The 26,078-nt window shown below is 42.8% G+C and overlaps 2 protein-coding genes across 2 annotated transcripts; one reads left to right on the top strand and one right to left on the bottom strand.

The window, feature by feature from the left end:
• The first annotated feature begins 4,653 nt into the window (after nucleotides 1-4,653).
• Nucleotides 4,654-14,614, top strand: LOC123152030 (disease resistance protein RGA5). Its single transcript, XM_044571642.1, has 6 exons — nucleotides 4,654-5,401; nucleotides 9,454-10,402; nucleotides 10,763-12,733; nucleotides 12,820-12,875; nucleotides 12,964-14,053; nucleotides 14,226-14,614. The coding sequence occupies exons 1-5, from the start codon at nucleotides 4,888-4,890 to the stop codon at nucleotides 14,010-14,012; spliced, it is 4,539 nt and encodes a 1,512-aa protein (XP_044427577.1). The 5' UTR covers nucleotides 4,654-4,887; the 3' UTR covers nucleotides 14,013-14,053; nucleotides 14,226-14,614.
• A 612-nt stretch (nucleotides 14,615-15,226) lies between these two features.
• On the bottom strand, nucleotides 15,227-24,929 carry LOC123148994 (glycine--tRNA ligase, chloroplastic/mitochondrial 2). Its single transcript, XM_044568528.1, has 35 exons — nucleotides 24,602-24,929; nucleotides 24,405-24,472; nucleotides 24,130-24,211; nucleotides 23,971-24,034; nucleotides 23,784-23,839; nucleotides 23,511-23,588; nucleotides 23,269-23,343; nucleotides 22,922-22,992; nucleotides 22,620-22,736; nucleotides 22,426-22,527; nucleotides 22,050-22,170; nucleotides 21,835-21,921; nucleotides 21,646-21,732; nucleotides 21,163-21,264; nucleotides 20,914-20,977; nucleotides 20,348-20,403; nucleotides 19,696-19,767; nucleotides 19,524-19,606; nucleotides 19,329-19,377; nucleotides 18,850-18,912; nucleotides 18,511-18,600; nucleotides 18,348-18,434; nucleotides 18,124-18,198; nucleotides 17,985-18,043; nucleotides 17,680-17,773; nucleotides 17,388-17,606; nucleotides 17,216-17,310; nucleotides 16,981-17,071; nucleotides 16,788-16,892; nucleotides 16,663-16,701; nucleotides 16,317-16,406; nucleotides 16,110-16,211; nucleotides 15,894-15,975; nucleotides 15,710-15,795; nucleotides 15,227-15,578 (listed from the first exon to the last, which is right to left on the bottom strand). Exons 1-35 carry the CDS (start codon nucleotides 24,911-24,913, stop codon nucleotides 15,480-15,482), a joined length of 3,222 nt encoding a protein of 1,073 aa, XP_044424463.1. The 5' UTR covers nucleotides 24,914-24,929; the 3' UTR covers nucleotides 15,227-15,479.
• Between the last annotated feature and the right edge of the window lie 1,149 nt (nucleotides 24,930-26,078).

Here is a 26,078-nt window from a genome sequence, read left to right as displayed (position 1 = left end):
CATCCAAACCGGTTGTACATATTGATACTTTTGAGCATATGTTCCTGTATTTATTTTTTGCTTTCAAGATTGTTCAAATTATAAGAACACAAAGAGAATAACATAGATGCTCACACCACACACAAAGAGAATATCAGTAACTGGCGCAAGGTGTGGTGCCTGCATCCTGAGGAGGCATCCCTCTTAATCCACATCGCCATGGCATAGGTAAAACCCTAGCGGGTAGCCAGTTGCCATTGTGCTTGTTGGCCACCAACTCATTTCCATTATCCCCATACTTTGTCCCTCCCCCCCCCCCCCCCCCCCCACCCCACCCCCGCGCCCGGTCCCCTTGTTGCTCATGCTGTACTACCGCTCTTGATTGCAAAAATTGTGAAAATATAACTACTTCGGTAGATGTGATGTGAAAGGCTTATGAGTTCATTAGTCTATTGAACGATAGCATTCTTTGTTTTGACTCAATGCAAATGCAAAGTTTATACTCACTGCGTGCCAGACCGCCAAGTTGAAGTGAAGTGCGAATGCACCACCAACTGCTTGGATCGATGAGGCGGATGACCCGGAGAAAAGGCGACAAAGGTCGAGACTTGATTAGTGCATCTACTGTAACATATTGTTCTTTTCACATTGGTTGGCACGCAGGGCGCATCGATGGCGTGCCACACTGCCAGATTAAACTAATACACTGCTGGGATCGATGGGGTGAAGACATAGGAGATGAGTTAGAAAACCTATGAACAGACACTGTGGCAGTTGAAAAGTAATATATTTTGTAGGTAACCGTGAACTACAGAGAGGCGTCTTGTGAACTTACATGGGGACGCAGGATGCTTGCTGCGCTTTAGTAAGAGGTTAGTGAACTCTAAGCTGCATCTAATCCTTTATATTTTTCTGCCCTCCCAACGTTGCAACTGAGATTTGGCTAATATGAAGGATCTGACAATGGTGGAAATATGGTGTGAGTCTAAGACGGATCTCTGCCGTGTAACACGGAGCCTCAAGTCGATCCGGCTGCTATGTAAAAATCTAGATGGCTTTTGTGGCACATCAGCGATCAAGTACTTTAAACATCTCGAGGAGATAGCTCTTGATCGTGAAGAGGGTGGTGACACAAAGCATAAGTGGAAAGAAGCAGCAAGGAAGCACCCAAGACGTCCCAATATTTTCTTTGTCTAGACACCATCAACAACCTGGTAATGAAGTGTGATGTACGGCCTACTATTTAATTTGCATTAAGCTGCTTCCTCCTGTTACAGCTTATAGGCGCCAACCGAAGGTACAACGGGAGGGCCTGTTACAGCTTATAGGCGCCAACCGCTTAGGAACGGGTGCTGATTCGGTTGAGTGGAGCTTGACTGCTTCTAGGAAATTCTCGGTTAAGTCCCTTTATAACAAGCTAACCGAAGGTACATCGCTTGACATAGCTAGGGGGCTATGGAAGGCCGGCCTGCCCTTGAAGATTAAAATCTTCATGTGGCAAATGTTTAGGAACCGGCTGCCCGCCTCAGATAACGTGGCTAAATGCAACGGTCCGGCGGATGGCACTTACACTGTATGCGGCCTTGGCGAAGATGCAAACCACATCTTTTTTAAATGCCACCTGGCCAGGTTCGTATGGAGCGCAATAAGGGAAGCTTTTCATACGAACTGGAATCCAGCCTCGGGGAATGATCTGATTTCCATACTCAAAACTACGAAAGGGACTAGTAGTAGAATCGCATGGCGTTGTGTAGGGGCGTTGCTCTGGGCAATTTGGACAACGCGCAACAAAATTACGATTGAGAAAAAATTCCCTAACCATCCCGCGGATGTGATCTTCAAATGTCATCTTTTTTTACAGACGTGGACTCCGCTGGGGAAGGAGCGCGATGCTGAGCGTATGTCGGAGGCCATGACGCGCATCAAGAATATCCAGGTGTTGGCAAGACAAGCTCCGCCGAGCAGCTGAAGCTTTTGGAGATTTCGTGGGAGTCTATGTTAGCTACGTTTTCGCGATGGATGCTTTGTTTGGATGTAATATTGCCTTCGCGTTGAAGCTTTGCAGCGTTTTGGACGACGGTCGTGGACCGAACGCTTACGTTTCATCTGTCTTAAGTTGTACCCCGTTGAACTTGATGCCTGAGGGCTTTATTAATTTAAAGCCGGACGCTTTTAGCGTCTTCGTTCCAAAAAAAAAGCTGCTTCCTCCTCACCTCTTCCTGCTAATAGTGGCCTTTTCTTATTGCACACACAGTAAAAATTGTGAGTTGCTAATGGCTCTGTAATAACTAGCTGCTAATTGGTTGATGGCCATTCTTGGACAAGTGTGTCTCCTCATCATGATCAAGTTTACGGAACAAGTTTGTCCTCTTTGCTATCGTGTCGATTTGGTGGCTTCCCCACTGTTTCATACCTAGGCTTTATTTGTAACAGATCAAGTTAATGGCCTGTTGAGCTGAGCAAAAGAGTATATGGACTATGGTGACTTCCCCACCGTTTCACACCTAGACTTTTACTTTGTTGTTGGATATGTATTTGGTCCCAGTCAACGTAATTGGAGTATTATTAGTCACAAATTTAGCGCTGCAATGTAATTGTTTGCGAGAATTCCGGAATGTTGACTTAATTAAAATGAGTATCAATATGTACTACCAAGCAAGTCAGCAGGTCAGCTGCTCTTTGAATTACAAGAAGAAATACCTCAAAAAAATATTTGACACAAAATAAAAAGAGAGGAAATAGAACAAGCCTCAAGCACGACTTGCCGAGAAAATTTACTTCATATAACTTAGTGTGGTTTTTTAAGCTCAAGTGCAACATATTAATATCAAGCTGACACACCCCGCCCTGAGTGGATGTGCCTCCACTCTGACCCCCTAAAGCCAGTTAAATGACCCGCGGCATGACTCCTTAGCTAGATTATTTATAGTGATGTTTCCCTAAATATAGCATTTGGAGACAAACTAATTTGTTCATTGCCAGGCTTTGAATAGTTTTTGGGTCCAATATGCACCTGGCTTCAGTAATAGCAGTGTGAAGATCTAGACAAGACATTGAGCATGTACAAATTCAAGTTATTAATAAAAACAAAGTAAAAGATGTGACACCTAACAAGCGATCAGCAGCATATGCCGCAACAATCAGTAACATCAACCATAAAAAAGAGTCGCGGGCAAATGAACTCCCAGCATCCTTTTTGCCAAGGTGTGGCCATGGATTGTCCCGTGCTGGTCCCACGACTCTTTCCCATGTGCATGTCACATGCATGATGTGGTGAGGGTGAGGATACACGCAGGTGCGACCGTGCCATATTATCTTATTTGCATATGCTCCAACCCATGCACGCATGGGCCAGCTGACACAGAGTCTCCTTAAAAACAATAATCAATTGATGTATGTGTAATTTAAGTTTTCATAAAATACTTAGCAAAGTACTACTCCTTTTTCAAATCCGGAGCAGGTAAGAATCCAGTGTTTGAAACTAAGCAGCGTGAGCGGGAGAGCAAAGGCTCCCCGCAAAAAAAGGAGGAGAGGCACGCACCACTGGCAATCGACAAAAAAACATAGCGTCCGAGGAATTTGATAATAAACACAAGGCAGTAGGCACGGCAGTAGAGGCGCAAGCCGCCAGTGCGATGCATGTGACAATGTAAGGAGATGAACCACAAGGGGAGAGAGAGAGAGAGAGAGAGAGAGAGAGCGCGAGAGAGAGAGAGAGGGAGAGAGAGAGAGAGAAAGGCACCACTTGTCCCCGTCTCCATCTACTTCCCCTCTCATCTCGGGAGAACCCTAGTAGCCACACTCTTCTTTGGATGAGGCCGCCGGACATGGGCGACCCTAGCGGCAGCTCGTCGTCCTGGTTTAAAGTGCAACATGTTAATGTCAAGCTGACATGGATCTACTGCCTCTCTGGCCCTGGAAGCGTCTCCGATGACCTAGTCGGATTTTTTATAGTGGTTTATCTGAAAAAATAGCATTTTAGACGGCTTAATTTGTGGTTTCTAATACAATGTAAGATCTAGACAAGACATCAAGCGAGCACCTTTTCCAATTATTAATAAGAACGAAAAATATATATCACACCAAACAAGCGATAAGCAAAACGCTACTAGAATCAACAACACTAACCACTGCGACAACACATGAACGGCGAGACAGAGGTTCTTCAAAAGCAATGCCTAAATAAAGAGAACGATAGGGCAAAACACAAATGTCACAGGATTCAAAAATTGAACACCAGATCATCGATTTCACCTCTAAGATTAATTCAAGAAAGCTTTCTGCCAAGGTATTTGCCAGAAAGGGAGAGAGAGAGATGGTACTGTGGCAGTCTCCATTTTTTCCTCATGTGCATGTCACATAATGTGGTGAGAGAGAGTGTACACATGAGAGCGCTCGCGTTCATTTTGTCCTATATGCTCTATGTGCATGCCCCTAGCATGCGCGCGCCTGGCCAGGACCCTGTCGACGTTCACTCAGAGGAGTCTCCTCGAAAGTAATAATCAAAAAACGTACGCATATTTTAAGTTTCAATATAATACTTGAGACGAGGTACAGCTCTTTCAAATGAAGAGCAGATAAGAGTACAACTCTTTCAAATGAAGAGGAGATAAGAATCCAATGAGCTTGTCCAATCAAATTCCAGTGTTTGAAACTAAGCAGTGTGAGCGGGAGAGTCCGAGGTAATTAACAAGACAAAGCAGTGTGAGCACACCTAGGCAATCGACAAAGACGCATAGCGTACGAGGAATTAACAAGAGGCACGACAGTAGAGGCACAGACGAGTGCGATGCATGTGATGTGACAAGGAGATGAACCACAAGACGATAGAGAGACAGAGGCATCACTACTCCATCTGCTTCCGCTCTTTTCTCGCCACAACGCTAATAGTCACACTCTTCTTCGGAGATGAGGCCACCGGACATGGGTGACCCTGGCGGCAGCTCCTCGTCCCGGCCACACGGCAAGCAGGAGCTGCAGCCGGAGGTGGTTCTCTACACGGCGTCACCTTCAGCTTCGCGCCGCAGACCACGCACCTCCGCCGACCGCTACGCCTTGTGCGCCCTGCTGCGCGGCTACGGCCTGGCCGTGGACGTGCGCGACGTGTCCAGGAGCAAAGCGCACCGCAGCGAGCTCAAGTCGTTGCTCGCGGCTCGGGGCTGCGCCTTCTCCCTCCCGCAGCTCCTCGTGGGCGGCCGGCTCGTCGGTGGCCCTGACGATGTCAGGCAGCTGCACCAGGCCGGCGGGCTGCGGCCCCTCCTCGACGCCGCCCCAAGGCCGAGCCGCGCCTTCGTCTGCCAAGCCTGTAAGAGGGTCGGCTCCGAGCCGTGCCCAAAGTGCAGGGAATCTCGCAACAAGATGCTGGATCATGGCATTACTGAGGAGGCGGAGGAGAGGGTCGTCCTTTTCTATCCAACCCAAGGTGACACTTCCTTTATCTCCTTCCTTCTTATCCCTCTACTACTACAGCTCCTTTACAAAAAAGAAAAGAAAAACCCCGAGACTGAACTTGCTGCTGCTGACATAACTACTTGGTGTTTTTTCTAAAGAGGGGAAAACCCTGAACATGACTTTTTTCGAGCTGATTTTCTTCTGTTAGTTCGTTAGCTAGGTGAATAGGCGCACCCTTGATTGTTGCTCCTTCTTCTTCCTCAAGCGGCCTCTCACACTCACATACCAACAGAGGGACACAAGTGAATGCCGTGCACACAAACTTTTCAAATAGCACATCCACACCACACACATGGGCCAGCCGCCGCACACTCGGCCACTAACAGCACTAACTGTAACGGTGATCTAAAGAGGCCCATGCAGGTACAACATCAACGTGACCAACGGCCTGTGAGTAGTTTAGTCGCATACTAACAAAACAAACAAAGACTCTAAAAACAATTGCAAGTCTAGATTAGTGCTAAGATTGGTCTGGTCACGGGATGGCATGACCTGGTGATCACCGCAAGTGTGGACACCTGGCGGAGCCAGAAAAATTAGTCATTGGGTTCACTCATTGACTAGTTGTGAAAACTTGGTATGAACTAAGTCCAATTTTACGCCATATTACAACAATATTATAACAATCAGAGAAACCATGATGAATAGGAATATGATATCCCTTATCACAAATACTTGTTACATTAAAAATGAAGAGTGTGAGACATACCGATTGGATGAAATTACAAAATCACATGGGTAATACTGAAATAACTTCTTGGATTCAAATGCAACTTCTCTTCTTCCTAAGAACATCAAAGAAAATAACAAATTAGTTCCGTGAAAAAGTGTTTCCCTCTACTTTATGTAAAAATCAAGAAATAATAAGTTAGTTTGGCAAGTTTAAAATAAAAGTATCATCATGCGAAAGAATCAGGTAAACTCACTCACATTTCGGGACATCCCTTTTGGATCCTTCATTCAAACATATCACCGTTACTAATGGTAGAAGACATGACTTTTCTGCACATAGAAAATTAGACAATTACTCATGAACTGATTACCCATTTTATTATACATCTTTTCATTGACAACATTCAAAACTGAAAGGGTCTCTTCACGGATGTTGTGGCAACTGGCAATATATACTAATACTAGCTTTAGAATTGATAGACCAAAGGAAAAGTAACATGCTTATTTGTCTGGACCATTAACATAGCAAGATCAGCAATCTCATCCAAATTGGCAAACCTTTCATTTGCTCGCTCATTATTAATGTAAGTACCTTCAATGTCCCTATGTCGATAAACAAATTTAGATGGTGGCCTGTAACATCCCCTTGTTAAAATATCAACTTGCTTCTTAGGATTTTGTGTGTACTTCAAATTCTCTTCTGATCAGTCGCATCATAAGGCAATTCATCTAAATTAATTTCTCTCTGAATGGAAGACTTCAGAAGATTACTTTGCTGCGATAATTGATATATTTTACATCTAACGGGTGACCTCGGCGAGCCCGCATCAAAATACCGTTCCATAGCCTAGATCAGTCATGGTCCATAGGAAAAACAATTAGAAAACTAGGGCAAAAAGTACCGTACTGGACTAGATAGAACTTGCACAAGAGGGGAAGATGTGTCGATGTGATCTTACTACCTCGAAATTGAACTGCAGTTATGTGCTTGCCGTTGTACATCTGCAATTGAACACTTGCCGCCGGCGTTCAGGCAAACATAAGGCAGGATGAGACGAGCACAGAGAGGGAGGCGAGTTGGGGAAGCAAAGAGGCCGGCGGCTGCCATCATCATACAGGTCTAGAGGGCAGGGATTGATCTACATTTAAAAAAATAACAAACCAATAATTGACAAAATGCCTAGGATACGACCCAACCAGCCGCGCGCCACCCGCCTTCCACATGTACAAATCGCTTGGATAAAACATTTAGTAGTTTGTGGTGGTGGCTTGTGTTTTAAATACTCCATCCGTTCATGAATATAAAATGTTTTTGATATTTAATATAGACTACGTGCAGACTAAAATGAGTCACAAACACACTATATCGTGTCAATGTATATCCTATTTAGAAAAAAGTTAGAACATCTTATATTTCTGAACGGAGGGAGTAGACATGCATAGCCGCCATAAGAAGGTGGTGACATGAAAACCAAAGTAGCTCTATTGACCCAGAACAGAGACCGCACAAAGAAAAAGGAAGACCAATAGTAATAACATATTAAATGGAGGAACAACTTCTGTGATTTTGAACTGCATTTAAATTTCTAGCTCTTGAATGAATGTAGTGTATAAACGCTTGTAATTACCCTCCCTCCAGTATACGTAAATGATTGTAACTCCCGCCATGATCGAACGCATTGTCTCCCAAACGAAGAGTGCACTTCAAATTGTGCCTATGAACAAATTGTGCCTATGAAGACAACAAACACTCGAGAACAAATGATCTATATCGATTATATAAGAGGGCAAAATTAGCCAGTTATAAACATTGTACATATATTTGTCGCTTGCCGACATTGCATTAAACTAACTAAATGTATAGATTTGTTCAAAAAGAAGGATTACCACTCGCCTGTGATATGGATACACTAGTTGTTGCGGGAGGTGCCTATTCCATACTTGTCGGTGAGGGTGGATGCCCTGGTGTTGTGAAAGGAAGCCCAGGTGTCGGCCTCCCATTCTAAATGACTAGAACAAACTCTCAAGCCATCCAGACGACCAACTCGTCGGCTATGTTTGTGCATTCACCCACCTTGTTGATGGCGCGCTCCGTCACCAACCACCCTGTGTTCTCTTCCAAGACTGGGCCGGGTGGGCCTCGTGGAGGGGATTCTAGTCTTGCCTAACAGTGAGGGTGCGGGGCTGGGCGGCCATGGCACGTATTAGGCAATGTCGCCGGGTAGCTTCTGCATGGTTAGGCATACAATGTCATCTGCGAGTATAGTACCAGGTTCAACTGTGTGAAATTGTGTGAACTTTGTTCGACACAGTTTCGACAATAATTTTTCTGTGCGAAATGTAAAACATATTGCGCACAGTTGAGCTCATAAAACCCTGTTCAAATTATCTCACACATGGTTCATTTATCAAACGTTGTGAGGTGCCTGCCAACATCACACGGATTCATCCATCTAACCTGTCGGCAAGACATTGCACACAATTGTTTACTAGTGACCGTGCGCGATGTGCAAACCATCACACCCATGATTTTTATAATGTGTGTCTCGTCATGCATTGTTCATCACTAACATGTGTGATTGGGTTGGGGGAGGGGGGGGGGGGTGCTTAACAGCACAATTGTGCACTAGTGCAAGCATAGGTTGGCAAAACCATAATAACACTAGATGAGACCCGACTGGACATCACAATGACATAGCAATTTGTGCAAGCTAATTAGGTAATCCCAAATTTGCTGGCCTTATATTACAGAGTAATTGTTGTTTCCGAAAAGGGGAGTAACCCGGCCTCTGGATCAGAAGATGCACACAACCAATTTTATTAAACATGAAAACAAGTTAAAGTCATCGAGTACAAAACAAGACTAAAAATAAAAATAAAACATGACCACAAGGGGTTGGATACAAGATTACATACCTCATCCACATGTTCTATGAGTGGATCGTCAGCCAAACTGGTTGAATAAACAGGATTGACTTCCGTCTTTTATGAACTTTCTCTTTACATGTGTTCTTTGTGTGTGTGTTAGTGTTGGTTATGGATGTCCTAGCCATGCAGACAACGGGTGTGTGCTCATTGTGCTTGAATCTTCGATGCTTCATTTTGAGTCAATAAAGTTTACTCTTTAACAAAAAAAACTATAAGCAACTTGTTTGTTCCGCAATTTAAATGTGTTGGTGGATATGATGAGTGAAGTGTAAAGTACAAAATCGATATAATTTGGCTTTTCTGAATGTCACATATGTGAATAGAAACAGATGTGAGTGTGACATGTACTGGTAGTTATGTATTACATGCAACATCCGTTGTGTAAATTAAATTGTTTTTTCTTGTCTGTGTTTTTTTTTCCAGATGTTTCAATAGGAGGTAGAGGCAGAGAGATGGATGCCAGTAGCAGTGTTTCTCTGGGTGCCATGAGACCCCTTCTTAAGAAGCTTGACATGATGCTAGGTCTTAATGGATGCAAGCTGACCAAGGGGGTCAATGATAGGTCGCAGCTCCTCAAAGATGATCTTGAAGAAATAGGCGCATACCTTGAAGATCTGTTAGAGGTGGAGGACCCTCCCCTGGCGGCCAAGTGTTGGATGAAAGAAGCACGGGAGTTATCTTATGACATCCAAGATTGCATTGACAACTTTGTGCCCCCTGAGTCTCTTGGCTACAAATCTGACAACAAGATGACTCATGTTAAGATTCCCAAGAGACTCAAGTGGCAGAAACAGATTGAATATGCAGCTCCTGATGTGTCAGGACATGTTATCTCCAAAATCATTCGTTTTGATGTCATTCGTGCTCCCAGGAAGCTCAAGTGGTACCACCAGATGGTTGAAAAGGTATCAGAATTCAGGATCTATGCCCGGGAGGCGATCCGACGGTACAAGAGGTACCAGCTCCATTGTTGTAGCACCTCGGCGGCACGTAGATTTTCAGCCATTGGGCCTATAATGCCAATGCCGCCACTACCTTGTGAGAAAACTTGTTCCGGCCTAGTAATTGATGGTCGGATGAGCAAGTTTATTAACTCTCTGGCTAACGACGCGGATCAGCAGCTGAAGGTGGTGTCTATTCATGGATTTGGATGTCTTGGTAAAACAATGCTTGCCAAAGTGTTGTACAATAAAATTGGGAGGAAATTCCATTGCCGTGCTTTCGTCCGGGTGTCCAAAAAGCCTGATATGAAGAGGCTTTTCCGCGACATGCTATCACAATTCCAGCGGAAGCAGCCCCAAGCAAGCCAAGACGCTTCTGATGAACTTCGCATTACTGCTGAAAATATCAACAATTGTCTACATGGCAAAAGGTACTTTATTTTCCACATCCAAATAGCATGTACTAGTTGTATGCATCAGTGTATCAGGAATTGTCTACAATATCAGGAATTGTCTATATCAGGAATCTCTGTATATTATATTATTTCCCTACAGGTTGCTCTTTTCGTTTTTCACAAAAATAAGTCAGTTTCTGAAAGAATGTTTTTCAGACTAGCTTTACGGTATTCTAGAAAACCTCGATTCAGTAAGCTAGAAAAGCTTCAGTAAGCCTGTCGATTCAATGGCCATTAGTTTAACTCTTCAAGTTAACTTCTGGTTGATACGTAACTTCAGGTTGTTACTGTTAGCCTGACACATAAATGTGACATGCGTGCATTCTTGACATGCAGGTATCTAGTTGTTGTTGATGATTTGTGGGATACATCAGCATGGGATGTTATTAATCAGCTTTTTCCCAAGGGTAGTCAAGGCAGCAGAATAATAACAACCACACAGATTGAAGATGTTGCACTAGCATGTGGCTGCGATCACCCAGAACAAGTTTTTGAGATGAAACCTTTGGATGATGATCACTCAAGGAAGCTATTCTTTGGCAGGCTTTTTGGTTGTGAAAGTGACTGTCCTGAAGAATTCAGACAAATTTCAAGCCAAATTGTAGAAATATGTGGTGGTTTGCCGCTAGCCACCATCAGCATAGCAAGTCTGCTAGCAAACCAGCCTTCTGTATCAGTGGATTTATTGACGCACATACAAGATTCGTTAGTGTCATGTTTGTCATCAAATTCAACTTCAGACAAAATAAGCAAAGTTCTGACCGTCAGTTATAACAGCCTACCTCATTACCTCAAGACATGCTTGCTTCAACTTGGTATGTATCCCGAGGGCTCCACAATCTTCAAACATGACCTGGTCAAGCAATGGATGGCTGAAGGGTTCATTGTTGCAAGTGAAGGGCTAAACATGGAGGAGGTTGCAGAAATGTATTTCAACGAGCTTGTTGACCGAAAATTCATCCAGCCTATGTATATCAACTACAACAATGAGGTGGTTTCCTGCACAGTTCACTACGTGGTACATGATCTTATTGCACACAAGTCTGCAGAAGAGAATTTTATTGTGGTAATAGACTACAATCGAAAGATTGTGGCACTTTCTCATAAGATCCGTCGGCTGTCTCTCCAACTTGGTGATGCAAAATATGCAAAGATACCAGCAAACATCAGAAAGTCACAAGTACGGTCACTTGGATTTTTCGGACTATCAGAGTGCATGCCTTGCATTGGAGAGTTCAAAATTCTCCGTGTTCTAAACCTTCAGTTTTGCGGTGTTTGTTATGGGGAGCATGACCTGACGATAGACCTCACTGGAATTTCAGAACTGTTCCATTTGATATATTTGAAGATTGCTTCTGATGTCTGCATAAAACTGCCAAGCCGTATGAGAGGTCTGCAATGTCTGGAAACACTGGATGTCAAGGATACGACAAGAGGCACTCATGTTCCATGGGATATTATATATCTCCCACACTTATTGCACCTCAGTCTTCCTGCCCACTCAAATCTGCTGGATTGGTCCGTCAATCCACCTGGGAGCCTTGGCTTGTTGAACCACCTGCAGGATCTTTATGTTTCTACACCGCAATCTTCTGATTCCTACAATCTGAACCGAATCATGGAAGCTCTGGATTCTTTAATATGTGAAGAAGGCAGCCTGAAAACTATAAAAGTGGTGGCTCACGGATCCTTGGTTGGGTATGATTACTGGTATTTCGTCAAACGTCCCAACCATATCAAGAGATTTGAGTTCTCACCGCACAAAACCGTCATATTTTCTCGGCTGGATGTGTGGATGAAACAACTTGGCAAACTATGCATTCTGAAGATTGCAGTGGATGGACTGTCAGTAAATGATATTGACATTCTTAGAGGGTTGCCTGCCCTCACTGCTCTGTCGTTGTATATGGAGAAGTCGCCTAATATTAAGATAATCTTTGGCACGGCTGCTGGATTCACAGCTCTCAAGTACTTAAAGCTGAGGTTCATGAGTGGAATAGCTTGGCTAAAATTTGAGGCGGGCGCAATGCCTAATCTCTGGAAGCTCAGGCTCGTTTTCAATTCCATCCCCCAAATGGACCAACGACTTGAACTTTTTTCAAAGTTTGATCAGTGGAAACAATATCGTCATGGTACTGCATTAATCAGCATCGAGCATATGCCACGCCTTAGAGAGGTCTCCGCAAAATTTGGGGGTGCAGCTGCTGATCTGAAGTATGTGTCAAGGATCGGGATAGTTAGCAATCATCCGGGCAATCCTATAATGGACGTGCAACTAGTGGATTCTGGTTCCCATGGTGATAAAAGGTAGTGCCAGCGCCGAGCTACATGGTTGTCGTAACTCTTCAATTCTTCTACCTAAATTAACTGTTCATGGTTGTTGTAATCTGCAGGATATCAGCAAGGTCACCGGAGTCCACTTCCTGCCCGATGGATGTTCCACTTCCAGGTATACTTTTCTGACAGAGACAATTTGCCATCAGGCTTCAGGTGACAAGTTATTACCCGTCAATTATTAATTTGTCGACTTTTCTCAGGAGGGGGAGAGGTGTCATGGAGCAATATGATTGGTGTGATAGGTCGTGACCTCTTCATCTATTGCCTCCACCGCCTCTCCAGATGGGAATATGGAGCCATCGCCTCCCTCAACCGTGATTTCAATTCCGTGGTTCGCAACGGGGACATCTACCGCCTGCGTCGCAAGAATGGGGTCGCAGAGCACTGGCTCTACCTCTCTTGCGGTAATAATCCTCCGGAGTGGGAGGCTTATGACCCGTCCACTGGGCGCTCGATCCATGTGCCCAAGATGCCACCGGCTGAAAGCTCCTCCATCTGGGAGTCGCTCGCTGTAGGAACCGAGGTGCTGGTGTTTGGGGACCGCGGAAGGGCTGCCTTGAGATATAGCATCCTTACCAATTCATGGACATGGCTGGCTGATGCGATGAACACCCCGCGGTCCTGGTTTGGGTCAGCAAGTGACGGTGAAAAGGCGTATGTCGCGGGAGGCGTTGATTCTTCTGGTAATGTATTGAGCTCCGCAGAGATGTATGACTCGGAGACACATACTTGGACACCCCTTCCCAGCATGAATAGGGCTAGGTACGGATGCTCTGGCGCCTTCATGGATGGCAAGTTCTATGTGATGGGTGGTTTTACCAGTAGATGGGAGCTATTGACATGCGGTGAGGAGTATGACTTGGAGCGGAGGTCATGGAGGCTCATCGACAACATGTCTCAGGGGCTCAGCAGAACACGTCTTCTGCTCATTGCAGTTGTGAAGAATGAGCTTTATGGCGCTGATTACAGTGAGAATAATGATTTGAAGCAGTATGATAAGCTGGACAACAAGTGGATCACTCTTGGAAAATTGCCTGTACAGTCTAAGAACAACAATTTGGGCTGGGACATGGGTTTCCGAGCGTGTGGTGACCGGCTGATTGTTACTGGGCCTCCAATCAATTCTAGTGATGAAAATATGGTTGAGATTCATTCATGGACCCTGGATGGGCAACAGCCTGTGTGGAATTTAGTTGCCACACGGCCATACGGGGGCTCAGATATTGTGTGCGCCGTGATGGGTTGCTGAGACGGTCAACTGAATAAAGGTTCGATGCATTCAAGATATGAGTAAGTTACTTACCTTGTCCTTGCTTTGTACTATAATTTTTACTTTATTCAAGATATGAGTAAGTTACTTACCTTGTCCTTGCTTTGTACTATAATTTTTACTTTATTCAAGATATGAGTAAGTTTGCTCCATGAATTGAATGACAGAGTTTCCGTTCATATTTCCATGCAGTGCGGGCTGTGTCTCATTCTCAGTCTGAATTTCCTGGGAGCACTCCGCTGATGATGATATAAAAAGAGAAGACATGAATGAGTTCCAGAGAAAGTGCCTGCAGAAACATCCGAGTTTTTAGTCACTAGATGTTATTTCCGGTTGTAATTTGTGTTCCAATAATGTTTTGATGCTTTCTACGGTCTTCATCTCCATCACCCAGCTTTATTTGTTCAGTAAAACAGAGCTCTCAGTTACTTTTCGAACATCGAATTCAGTCTCTAGCTTGCCCTATTTTTTTGTTCAAGATTTTTCAAACTCTGAATAAAAAGCAATTTGGACCCGATGATATTCAGTCAGCTGTTCTGAAATGTATTTACTCGTAGTTTGGTATAGATTAATTTGCTCTAGGAGTGTGAAATCATGATTTTTCTTTCAAATTGTTTATTCTTTTAGATGAAATTGTTTATTTCTTGAGAGTCGTAACCTTCAACCGAAAATAAAGGAAAGGCTGAACATGTTTTTCCTTCTTTTACTGCACTTGCAATACTCGTGTTCCGTCTGACATTAGCTAGTGGCTTTGGTTCAGTTTACTTAACGCAACCATATCATACACGGGTAAAAAGCAAGTCACATCAGACATTGTTGCCGGAAGAATTCAGCAACATTTTGGTTTAATACATAGGAGTACAAACATACATACATAGGTGCCCTTACTAAAACAACTACGTATGTTACTGACCCGGATTATAGTACAACTACAACAACCTGGCAAAAGCTAACTGATATTTTTTGCTACAAGATTAACCAAAGTGATCAGGAACCAACAGACAAAAGGAAGGAAGGCTAGCTGCAAATGTTTCAATCTTCTTCTAACAAAGTTATACATCAGCTAACAAATCTCAACATCAAGGAGCGCCCGCCCGATCTGCTTGAAATTGGTAAGATCTAAATGAATGCCAAATAAATTTTCTCTGGGTCACCATCCTCCAATCAAAGAATAATATCAGCAACGCAACACAGAAGAAGAAAATGCATTTAATCAACTAGCATAAACAACACCCCATTTTGTCTATTGGTTCGTCTTGTAGTTACACCTCATAACTGATATCCTCCAATCAAAGACGATCCCCTGTAGTTACATTCTCATTCTTCTCCCAGTAATTTTCCACCAGATGAATGACCAGTAACAAAAGTACAAAAAAGAAAATGGCTCCAACTTAATGACACCAGCTCAAAAATGGGACGCACGCTCTCAGCTCGCTACAAGGCTAACTAAAACCCTGGTAAAACCGAGAGGTCGGCTATCCCCTTCGTCAAACTCGCAACCTTTTGTAGTAGTGCCAGCCGGTTGTTGCGGATCTTCTCATCTTCCTGTCCAATGGGTCATCACGAGATACAAACAAAGGTTAATCAGCAAAGTCACATGTGCATCTACACACCGTCAAACGGTAAAATGATATGAATCACAATAGATCTGGAAAACAAAGAGTTTCTACTCTCACCGCCATGACAAAAACATTGTTGAAGAAATCTTCCAAAGGCTGTATCAGAAGCAGGGAGGCCTCGATGAAGGTTTTGACGTCAACACCTGCAAGAGCGGTGAACAGAATAGCGCAGAGGTGAGCTGTATGAACTGTGTGGACCTGATACATGTCGCTTTGAGAAATGAATATAGTCTTCTGTTACCAGGATGGATCTTGTCGACAGCCTCCAAATAGGCGCTCCACAAGGCTTTTTCTTCGTCCTTCTCGAATACGCTTGTGTCAACCTGCATATTTGCATTCATGGTGAGGCAAGTCGTCAGTAGATGCTACAGCAGCAAGCTTAGCTCCTAATTCAAGCTGCGCTCTGAGTTTGTTACTCAATTGTGATGGCACGTGTCTACGTAAAAACAGCCAGTACCTCCCAAGCAGACTCGATTTGCTTCCCACGTATAATTCGAACTGGCCTGGAATACGCCTCAACAATTTTTGGGAAATCTTCAGTTCTTGAAAATGCTTCCATCTGCAAGTTTCCACATAGCAAGACCATCACCACAAACCCAGGATGCTTCCACAAATTTCAGCAGAGGTGCTAAGCACATAAAACTTGAAAACTATAATTTCTTACTTCAGCTGCCGTTTGTGATGCCAGATAAGGGCAGTTCGCACGCTCCATAAGCACCGACCGAACTATTTCATAGTTAATTCCCTCATCCACCTGATGAAAAATGAGGAACAAACGAGTCATTTCAAAAGACATGAAATTTACTCACATATAGTCTATGTACTTCATCTGAACTAAAACCACAACAAGAATTACGCAAAGTTCTAGTGTAGTATGGAACAGAGGGGGTATCTTATATTTCTTTCTCAGTACATCCCAAGAGGGTAGAATACAAGAATCTCGGAGAAGAACAGCCTTATGTGTAATAAGTAATAACTCTATTGTCATTACAGGTCAAGGAGATACATACCAAAAGTTGTTCCAGTCTCCGTGTTACAAATTGCACTACCTAAGAATAAATTTGATCAGAGTTGTCAAAAACCATGTACTCATATGAACATAGTAACATAGTGATGATCTGAAATATATACTGACCTCATTTATAACGTCATTGTCTATTCTTATAGGCTGCACCTGTGCCACCAAGGTCAAGGCCTTCGTGAGGTCAAAGTTCTTCTTATTCTCAACCAATATTTGAACCTGTATAAAATATATTATCAACTAATACTTGTACCTGTATAAAAAATATTATATATGTAATGATATTTACAGTTTCAGCTCCCCTTACCAATCCATAAGAGATCCTTCTCAGTCCAAATGGATCGTTCGAAGAACTTGGCTGACATCCAGCTCCAAACAGACCCACTAGGCTGTCCAATCTGTGAAAAAAAATCATTAGCAGAAGCAAGGTTCTCCGAATATCATAGTTCTAAATAGTAGGCTATGACTCGAATATAGCAACATTTTATTTTATTTTCAGTTTAGCATCTGTTTAACGATGTCAATATATGTGTAGGAAGTACCTATCAGCAACCGCAAGGACTATGCCAACATCTGTTTTTGGTAAAACATCGCCAGAGAACCTTGGAAGTGTTATCTCAAACAGTGCTTCTGCAATCTTTGACACGAAAATTTGCTCAGCCAAAGTTGAGGAGCGGCTTAACTTTCCCTCTTAAGAGTTGGCAACAAAAGTACCTCTTCTGGAAGACCATCCCTTAAAGCATAATGGCGTGCCATAATTCCAGCAAGTGAAGTAAATTCCGTAACAATTGAAGTGGAAAGATCTGACATAGCCAATGCAGCTGCATCTTTGACAACTGAGATCATCCCTTCATTTATCCCGAGAACACAGGTCAACTCTGCAACAACATTTTCAACACGCGCCATTTTGTCGAGCATTGTACCAAGTTTTTCCTATTCAATGTGGTGCAGATAAAATAAGAATAAGCAGAACACAAGAATCCAAGGAAATTTCAGCACAACTCACATGAAAGAGAATGCTCTTCAGCTGGCCTCGGAATTCAGACAAATTCTTTTGTGTATCCATCTTGTAAAAGAACTTAGCATCCTCATACCTTGCCCTGTATTTGTATGCCAATTCAGAATGTATATTTGTCTAAAGTTCTCTTTGCGAATAAAAAAAAGGCAGAGGCCAAGATGAAAAACAATTCAAAAATAGTGCTAGTAACTTGACTGTGCTACTATTTGTTCATGCCAAAACTTTGGCTCTAAAATGAAAATTTGCACAGTAAAATAATGATTCAGAAAATCTTCATTGGGCCTTTGCATAACCTGAGTACAGCTTCATTGCCTTTACGGACCACTTCTTCACTAATAGAACCATTAGCAACCTAACAACAAATGCTGAATTAGAACAAAGACTAATCACTAACCAACTGTAAAGTATATAGAAGTGCAGAAATCATCTCACGGTAATAAAATATGGTAGCAGATCGCCTGTAGACTTGGAGGTTACAGGAAAATACCTCTGGTGTTTCTGCATAACCTGTAGTTATGATTTCCATTAGAAAACATGCATATTATGAGAGAATTCCTTTCAGATCAGTAATTTTCATTTGAAAACATGCATATTATCATCAGAACCAACAGAATTTAGTGTAGTTTATAGGCATCGCTATCCAAATCTGAGCATACCGTTGTTAATACATCTTTCGGAAGTTCTAGGAAGGAATCATCATATCGACCAAGAATGGGCACAGGCGCCTCGACAAGATTGACAACCTGAGTTGTGGTTTCAAATGTTTCAGGATAACTTCCAGTTTCAACCAAAAAAATATGCAAAAAAAAAAAAATCTACCTCCTGCAGCAAGCTATCAGGTGCAATGAAATCCCCATCAACTCCTTTAGCCAGTATACTAGAGTCACTTAAGATTTTTGCTTTGCGCTCCTGCAGTAGTATTATATAAAAACTGAGGCACAATGAAACCTGAAATACTAATTAACTAAAAGTATTAATGGGGTAATTCTGTATTTCCCTGTTTTCTGTAGGTTAAACAGGCTAGCCCAAGGCAGAAATATTCTCAAGTGAGACAGATTGTGGAGAAAATTATAACTTTCTGCTATGAAAACCCCCAAAAGGACATTCGTTCCAACCTTATACAACAGTGTGTGAAAGCCTTAAATCTTCTTATCTAACCTGCATATCAATCACGATGCCAGCTTTTTCCACCGTGTGCAAATATGATTCTGCGGTTTCCACCTGAACATTGGATATAGCAAGCACGACTGTCAATCTGTCGCACACCAAAGAGTGAAATCCCTCTACAGAAAATAAGATGGCATTTTTTTCTCAATAAAGAGGACGATTCTGTCAAGAACATTAGTAACTGATAAGATTTTACTGTAATTAACATGGTTTTTGTCTGCTACAAGAGCCAGACGGATATTATTACCCTGAAAAGGGAAATGCAACTTTTTTTCGATAAGGGGCATTTCATTGAATTGAATTATCGAGGTCAAGGGAAATGGAACTACAGCCTTTCAATATCGATCTTGGCAATACAATGTGGGTAACTTGATATGATACTTGACAGTTTACACAGCAATATTTATGTCAAAATAGAAGTCAGAACTGGAGTACAAAATAAACTATACACATGATAAGCCAATCTGTACCTTAAAATTCGCCAAAGAGGAGTTACGAAGGCCACATGACTGGCTCCCGCTGTTCCATAGGAAATCATGGTGGTTATAAACTTCATATGAAAAAAAATATAACAAAAGACACAGGGCTTTTCTTCCATCAAGGTTTTTTGCATATCATCACACTTCAAAAATATAAATTAAGTGTATCACACACCAAAATATTACCTTGAGATGCCAGCAAAAGAAAATGGCACCACAAGATCTCCATGAAGTGCCATGATCCAGCGTACAGGGCGACTAAACACAATCTGCAAGTGTAATGACCCCCAAAATGTTACAGAATAGAAACTTAAATAGTATGCGAAAAAATTAAACCTGTAATGTGATCTACACGTACATTTGAGTTCCAGCGCATTGACTTGGGGAATGAAATACCAGATATAATAGTAGGTAAATCTTCAGATAGGACCTGCAATTCACATGCTACAGTTGTTGAACAGGGGCAGAGAAAATGGAAGCCAGGAAGTACAGTATGCATTCTAGCATGCTAGATGCTGAACACTGCACCGCACAGCGTGCTGAGCACCAGATTTAAATTATCACCAATCATAAATAGCCAATTATAGTTTCTCATCCGACAAAATACTAATGCGGCAGCACAGGACATGTCACTAAGTTTATTGTGAACTGTGGAGTTTGCTCCTTGACAAATCATAAATAATGTAGGGTGATGGAGTACCTATAATTTGCTTAATCTAGAAAATTTTCCAAAAGTTGTTAAACAAGTCAACATAATCAGGCCGATTTCTTGACAAGAAATACAGGCAGGTACCACAGAGAAATTCAGACAGGTAATCATTCTCATTCCCACCACCCAAAAGCTCATTCCTCTAACCCCCCAGAACCAAGGAACAAATTTTAAATTCTCTTGCAAATGCTGTTGGTGAATGAAATGTCAAGGAATCATATGCTTTTATCAACAACCAAAGGCCCTACTTACTGCATTTCCTGATATAATTCTGTAAAAAATATGAAGGATAAAAACTAACCTCATCAGCGTATCGTGCAGACTCTTTGACACAGGCATATATATACTCTGTTTTACCTGGAAAAGAATAAGCTCAACAAAGTTCAGACCTCTTCATAGAACAGGAAACGATTCAAACATGTAGTTCAGTGGAGAGTCTCAATGTAGCCATACAGTAAATCAGAGTGAACATGCTGTTTTTAGAGAATGCAACAAGCGTGTTTGCACATCTTTTCATTAAGTAGAGTGAAGTTACAAGGCCTACAATTTGTGTTGGTGAATTGGATTAATCTAATAAAAATAGTACCCCAGTTGTTTGGTACGAAATAGTTTATGCAGAATAAGAATTGAGAGTTGAACCTAACATTGTGCTAGAAATCCCTCATGGGAACAACGAAGGACCTTTGGATCATCGGTTCCAAGGTAGATCAAGCAGAAATAAGAAAGAGAGATGAAATCTAGAAATCCCTTCCCAATAAACTACACACAAGTGCTAATATGCCACAGAAATGAAAATTTCAGAAAAACAAAATATAGAACTCGAAGTGAGCAACCAACTTTCTGAAGGCAAAAGCATGAGTTGCATACCGTCAACTTTTCTGTATAAGGAATCTAAGGGAACATTATTTTTCCGACAAAACCCCTCAGCAGCCTGAAAATGAACAGAGAAAAATATTCCTGAATTAGAACAGAGAAAAAGACTTCCAAAACATTATCCCTACTCAGCCTAAATAGAATGGAGAAATATTAAAAACAGGGCAGATAACCAGAGAAACCCAAGGAATACGCAACAGAAGGATACCAGGGATAGGTCCAGCTTCTCGTTGGATAGCTAACCTTAGTGGGTTTTCCCTCTTGGTCAAATGCCTTTGTAACTGGCGGACCGCGTAACTCAACCTCTTCCTCCATTTGCTTCAGACTTAGATTTTCAACAACAACCTGCAAAATAAAGCTGAAACTTGTATAGCAGCACAAAACAAACATATTTAGTAAAAGATGTCTACCAAGATATCTCTAAGAGATGCCGTGTTCTTAAAGCATATAAATTTTCTATTAATTTCCAAACAACACAAAAAATATAGATATATTTATAACTATGTCTACAGTTTAGTTGCTACTAAGGAAAGGACAGCTAACCCTACTGACTGATTTCATGTTTCTCCATCATGCACTTTTCACAAGATATCATATTTCATCAAGCTTATTTTTGTCTCAAAGCATCAGAAGTTCAAACACTCTGCCCCTGGATATACCGCTAATCCATTGAAAGCTGGTTGAGAAATTAGATGTAAGATAGAAGAGTCAAGATGGTAGGTATACCGCTAATCTCCGTGGTGTCCCATATGAGTGCACCTTCCCATGGCTCAGTCTACGCTTCCCTAGTATTTGAACTAGATATTTCTCAAGCTGGAGAAGATCAAAAGGACAGAATCATAACTTAAATATTCAGCAAGTATAACTGTGTTGTTTTACACTAGGATGCAAAACAATGTTGAAATAGAAACTTACTTGTTCAGTTGCTTCTACCACATCATGGGGCGGCAACTCTTCTGTTCCTATTTCAAGAACAAACGCCTGTGCCTGCCCCAGCACTTCCTAAATAACAGAAACCAAAGTCCAAGGTCAGAAGGTGTGTTTGTTTGAAGTCGGGACATGTACATTCACAACATTATATGTTAAACAATAACACAATCAGCAATACATAGCAAATACAAACTAAATACCTTTCTGCTGAGCTTTTCAGAGACATGGGGGTATACAAGATTAGCCTCTTGGTAAGTGCCCAGTGGATAACCAATTTCCTCTCGTGTTTTCAACCAAAGCTGAGAACATTGACGAGCAAGACTGCGCAAAAAGAGTCAGCATTAGAATTATTTTGATTTAAATGCAAAAGCTAAAAAAGGGAAATTACTGGATAAACACCAGCCAAGAATAAAGAATGGTGAAACACTAGAACAAGAAAAATATAATATGGATGCAGCTAACCCGAGACAAGCGCATATCAATGAGGTTCGTTAGGTAATAAGTAAATTTTATTGTAGTGATAAAAAAATTCCAGGATCAATGATGAGAAAGCAGAGAAAGAAAACAAGGAAATACCTCCGCATGCGACCAAAATACCTTGCACGCTCAGTTACACCAACAAAGCCTCTAGAATCTAGAATATTAAAAGCATGAGAGGCCTTCAGAACCTGGTCATGCCTAATCCATTGCAAATCAAAGACAACCTTATCAATTCTTAATAGTTCACAGATAGTGCAGAAGAAGAGGAAGAATATATCAGTCAAACATACGCGGGAATTGGCAGCCCAAGTGATAACAGAGATCGAGCCTCTTCCTCAAAATCATCAAAGTGCTTTTGAATGTGATCAACATTTGCATGCTCTAAATAGTATGCACTCATCTCTTTCCTGCACAAGTTAATCAGAAATGAGGTCCTGAAATCTAAGCCCATCCGTAATAGACTGGAGCAATGATACTTGTCAACTCATCTAATTCAACAGGAACAACAAGAACGACAGGTAAGGGGAAAAATGAGAACAGGAATAATGAAACAGAGCATGTATAGTTCCAAAACTGTGGAGAGGAAACATACTCATTCTCAAGGAATAGTTCCCCATATGTAATTCCTTCGGTGTACTGAATCTTTTTGAAATGATCTACTCCCTGTCAGAACATCTAAAACAAAGTAAGGTCAGCTCTTTCAATGTGCATATGGCCTAGCAGAGTAAGTTGGAAAATATCTTAGTAGAGGTAAAAAACTGAGGGGCTTAAAAGAGAAATTTCGTTGCTCTATTAGATTTATTTTTTATGATGTCAGAAAGAAATTGGATTTTCACATGAGCGTACAGATAAAGGAGGCAAGATCCAGGGAAAAAAACTGAACTGTACTAACACTCTACACGTATGTTGTAAAATGTGCAACCACACTACTGGACTTACCTGAAGTGACATGAGGATACGTTCAAGTCCATATGTTATTTCGACAGAAACTGGCAGCAAGGGGAGGCTTCCAGACTACAGTGATGAAATTTTAACAAGATAAAATAAAATCCAAGATTAGAAGGGATTTCGGTACTTCAAGCAGGATATATGCAGCAACCTTAAAGAGAAGGACATAATTTGTGCAGATTTGTTTTGCTGCCAGTTTGCCACATGATTTGTACATATCTGGTTAGCTTTACCTGCTGAAAATATGTGAACTGCGTGATTTCCATGCCGTCCATCCAAACCTCCCAGCCCAGCCCCCAGGCTCCAAGAACCTGCCAGTGATGGGAAGAAACACCAATCAATAAAATAACGCACTGCAGAACGCTTGATTTCAACAAATGGTTAATATGGCAAAGTGGGTATGCTGCATATGTAATGTTCTATTGGAATTTGATTAAAGCACGGCATGCATAAAGAGTAATGAGGAGAACCATAAAAAAAGGGGGGGAGGAGGGGTAGAACTTTACAGGGCTCTCCCAGTTGTCCTCGACGAAACGGATGTCGTGTTCACGAACATTGATGCCTGAGATTAAAGGAAGCACCAGTTATAAGCAACCACTGGCTTCCTTTGTTGAGAAAATAAATAAAAGATAATGCTGCTTCGGATAGAGCTGAATTAAGCCATGTGAGATTCAGAAGAAGTAATGATGATACCTAACGCTGAAAGGCTGTGCAGGAAGAGATCCTGCGAGTTCCCTGGGTCAGGCTTCAGAATCACCTATTGTTGTTGGTCAAAAGGCATGGTCAGGAATCAGTAATTGGTCTCAGTCTGAGCAAGCAAAAGAAGAAGAAGGAACATTGTTGTGAAGTAACCTGGAACTGGGTGTGGCGCTGGAGCCTGTTGGGGTTGTCCCCGTAGCGGCTGTCGTCGGGCCTCACGCTCGGCTCCACATAGCTTCAATTCAACAGGGAGAGCCACGCTAACAAAATCAGAAATGGGGGCCAATGCATTGTCTGAACTGCAAGCATCTGCTACTAGAGTAGTATTCAGTAGTAACTCGGTTGTGTGAATCGCACTGCATTTGCAAATGTGCATAGAATTTGGTTGGATGAGATGGGGAGGATGGCTGTGGATGCAGGGTACTCACGCGACGTTCCACGGCTCGGGGCCCAGCACCCGGAGGAACGTGAGGGGGCTCATCGTCCCGGCGCCGACCTGGTCCATTGATTGATTCAGCAAATCAAGAACCATCATCATATCCATCAGCCATTGATGTTGCCGGTGAAGCTATCCAGGTAGCTAGCGGGGAAGACGAGAAGAGAAAGGGGATAAATTTGGGGGTACCTCGGTGTTGCTGCACTGCATGACGGCGCATCCGACGGAGGCCCAGTACTCCTGGAGCCGCTGGATGGCCTGCTGGAAGGTGAGCGCGCCGGCCCCCTTGTTTCCGTTGCCGGAGGGGGAGGAGAGCGTGGACGGCGGCGCCCCGTCGGAGCCCGAGTGGGCCGCCGGAGCAGACACGAGGAGACGGCGTGGGCGCGGGCGTGCGCGGCGGGTGGGCGGAGGAGCGGGGGTGGCGAGGGCGGAGGGGATGCGCGAGTGACTGGCGGCGGCGGCGGGGGAGAGGAGGGGAGCCATGCCCGTGGCCGCGGCCATGGCGACAAGGAAGGAGAGGATAAGAAGGGGGATGGGATTGGGGCGGGAGGAGTTTTATGTTGTTGATTTAACCGCCAAATCCATCCAACCTGATCTCTTTTTTTTCCTTCTTTTTTGTCACAAACCACCTCCAACTAGTGATGTAATTACATTCATCTATTTTAGCGTTGCCTTTTCTTTTTCTTTTTTTTACTTTTGGTATTCAATGTACGGAAGGACCACTTTGAGTTTCGAAAGATTCTACCCCTTGCTTTCGACCATGTTTTGGAAGAAAAAAAAATGAAAGGAAAAGAGTACAAGTTTGAAAAACGCAATCCTTCCCGCGCGAACTCCTTTTATGTCTAGTAGTTCCGAGGAAAAATACCAAACTTTCAACATGACAAATTTGAAAGAAAAAAATAACCTGTTATCGTGTAAGGACATTCATGGTTTTCTAGTCAAATGGCCAAGGTGATGTCATATTCGTTGCATAGTTTATTATGAATGTGCCCGAATTAGACACATAGGTGCATATTGACATTACAAACAATGTTTCCAAATAGAGTTTTCAACTTTTTTTGTACAGAAAATTTGTTTATCATTTTCTAAATGTCCAAAACAGGTAGTTTGTGTGAAGCATGCAGGTACAAAGAACAGGATGCAAAATGGCAGGACTCCCATTTTCACAAAAAGTAGACCCTATTTGATGGATAATTCCCTAGTTTTTGAAAAGACCAGAAAAAAGACCAGGGCATCGACAACCCCGACCAGCGCTGCAGTAGCCGCCTCGTTGCAACCACACTGTCCAGCTACTGCGCCTACCTTCTTGCTTTCGTCCCGGACATGCTGCCCGACCACAGCTACACGGCCACGCAGATCCTGGACGCCGTCATTCTAGATGCCCGAGAGCATCTCGGTACAACCAAAACATTGTCCGACAGATGCAAAAAGATGGTACAATTGGGAAAGCCAAAGCTGGACAGCAGCAACAACATAGCAGTGCAGCAAGACATGTCCATCTTGATCCTTGGAGCCAGCCTGGCAGACAAGCTCTTGTCGGAGAACGAGCGGCCGCCGTGGAAGCAGCTCGCGGGCTTCTGGGCCGACATGGTGCTCTTCCTGGCGCCGTCCGACAAGGCCGACGTCCATGCGGACCACCTAGCCACCGGCGGCGAGTTCATGACCC

Source organism: Triticum aestivum, chromosome 7A (assembly GCF_018294505.1).
Source record: "Triticum aestivum cultivar Chinese Spring chromosome 7A, IWGSC CS RefSeq v2.1, whole genome shotgun sequence".
NCBI lineage: Eukaryota > Viridiplantae > Streptophyta > Magnoliopsida > Poales > Poaceae > Triticum > Triticum aestivum.
This window is presented reverse-complemented; position numbering and strand designations above follow the sequence as displayed.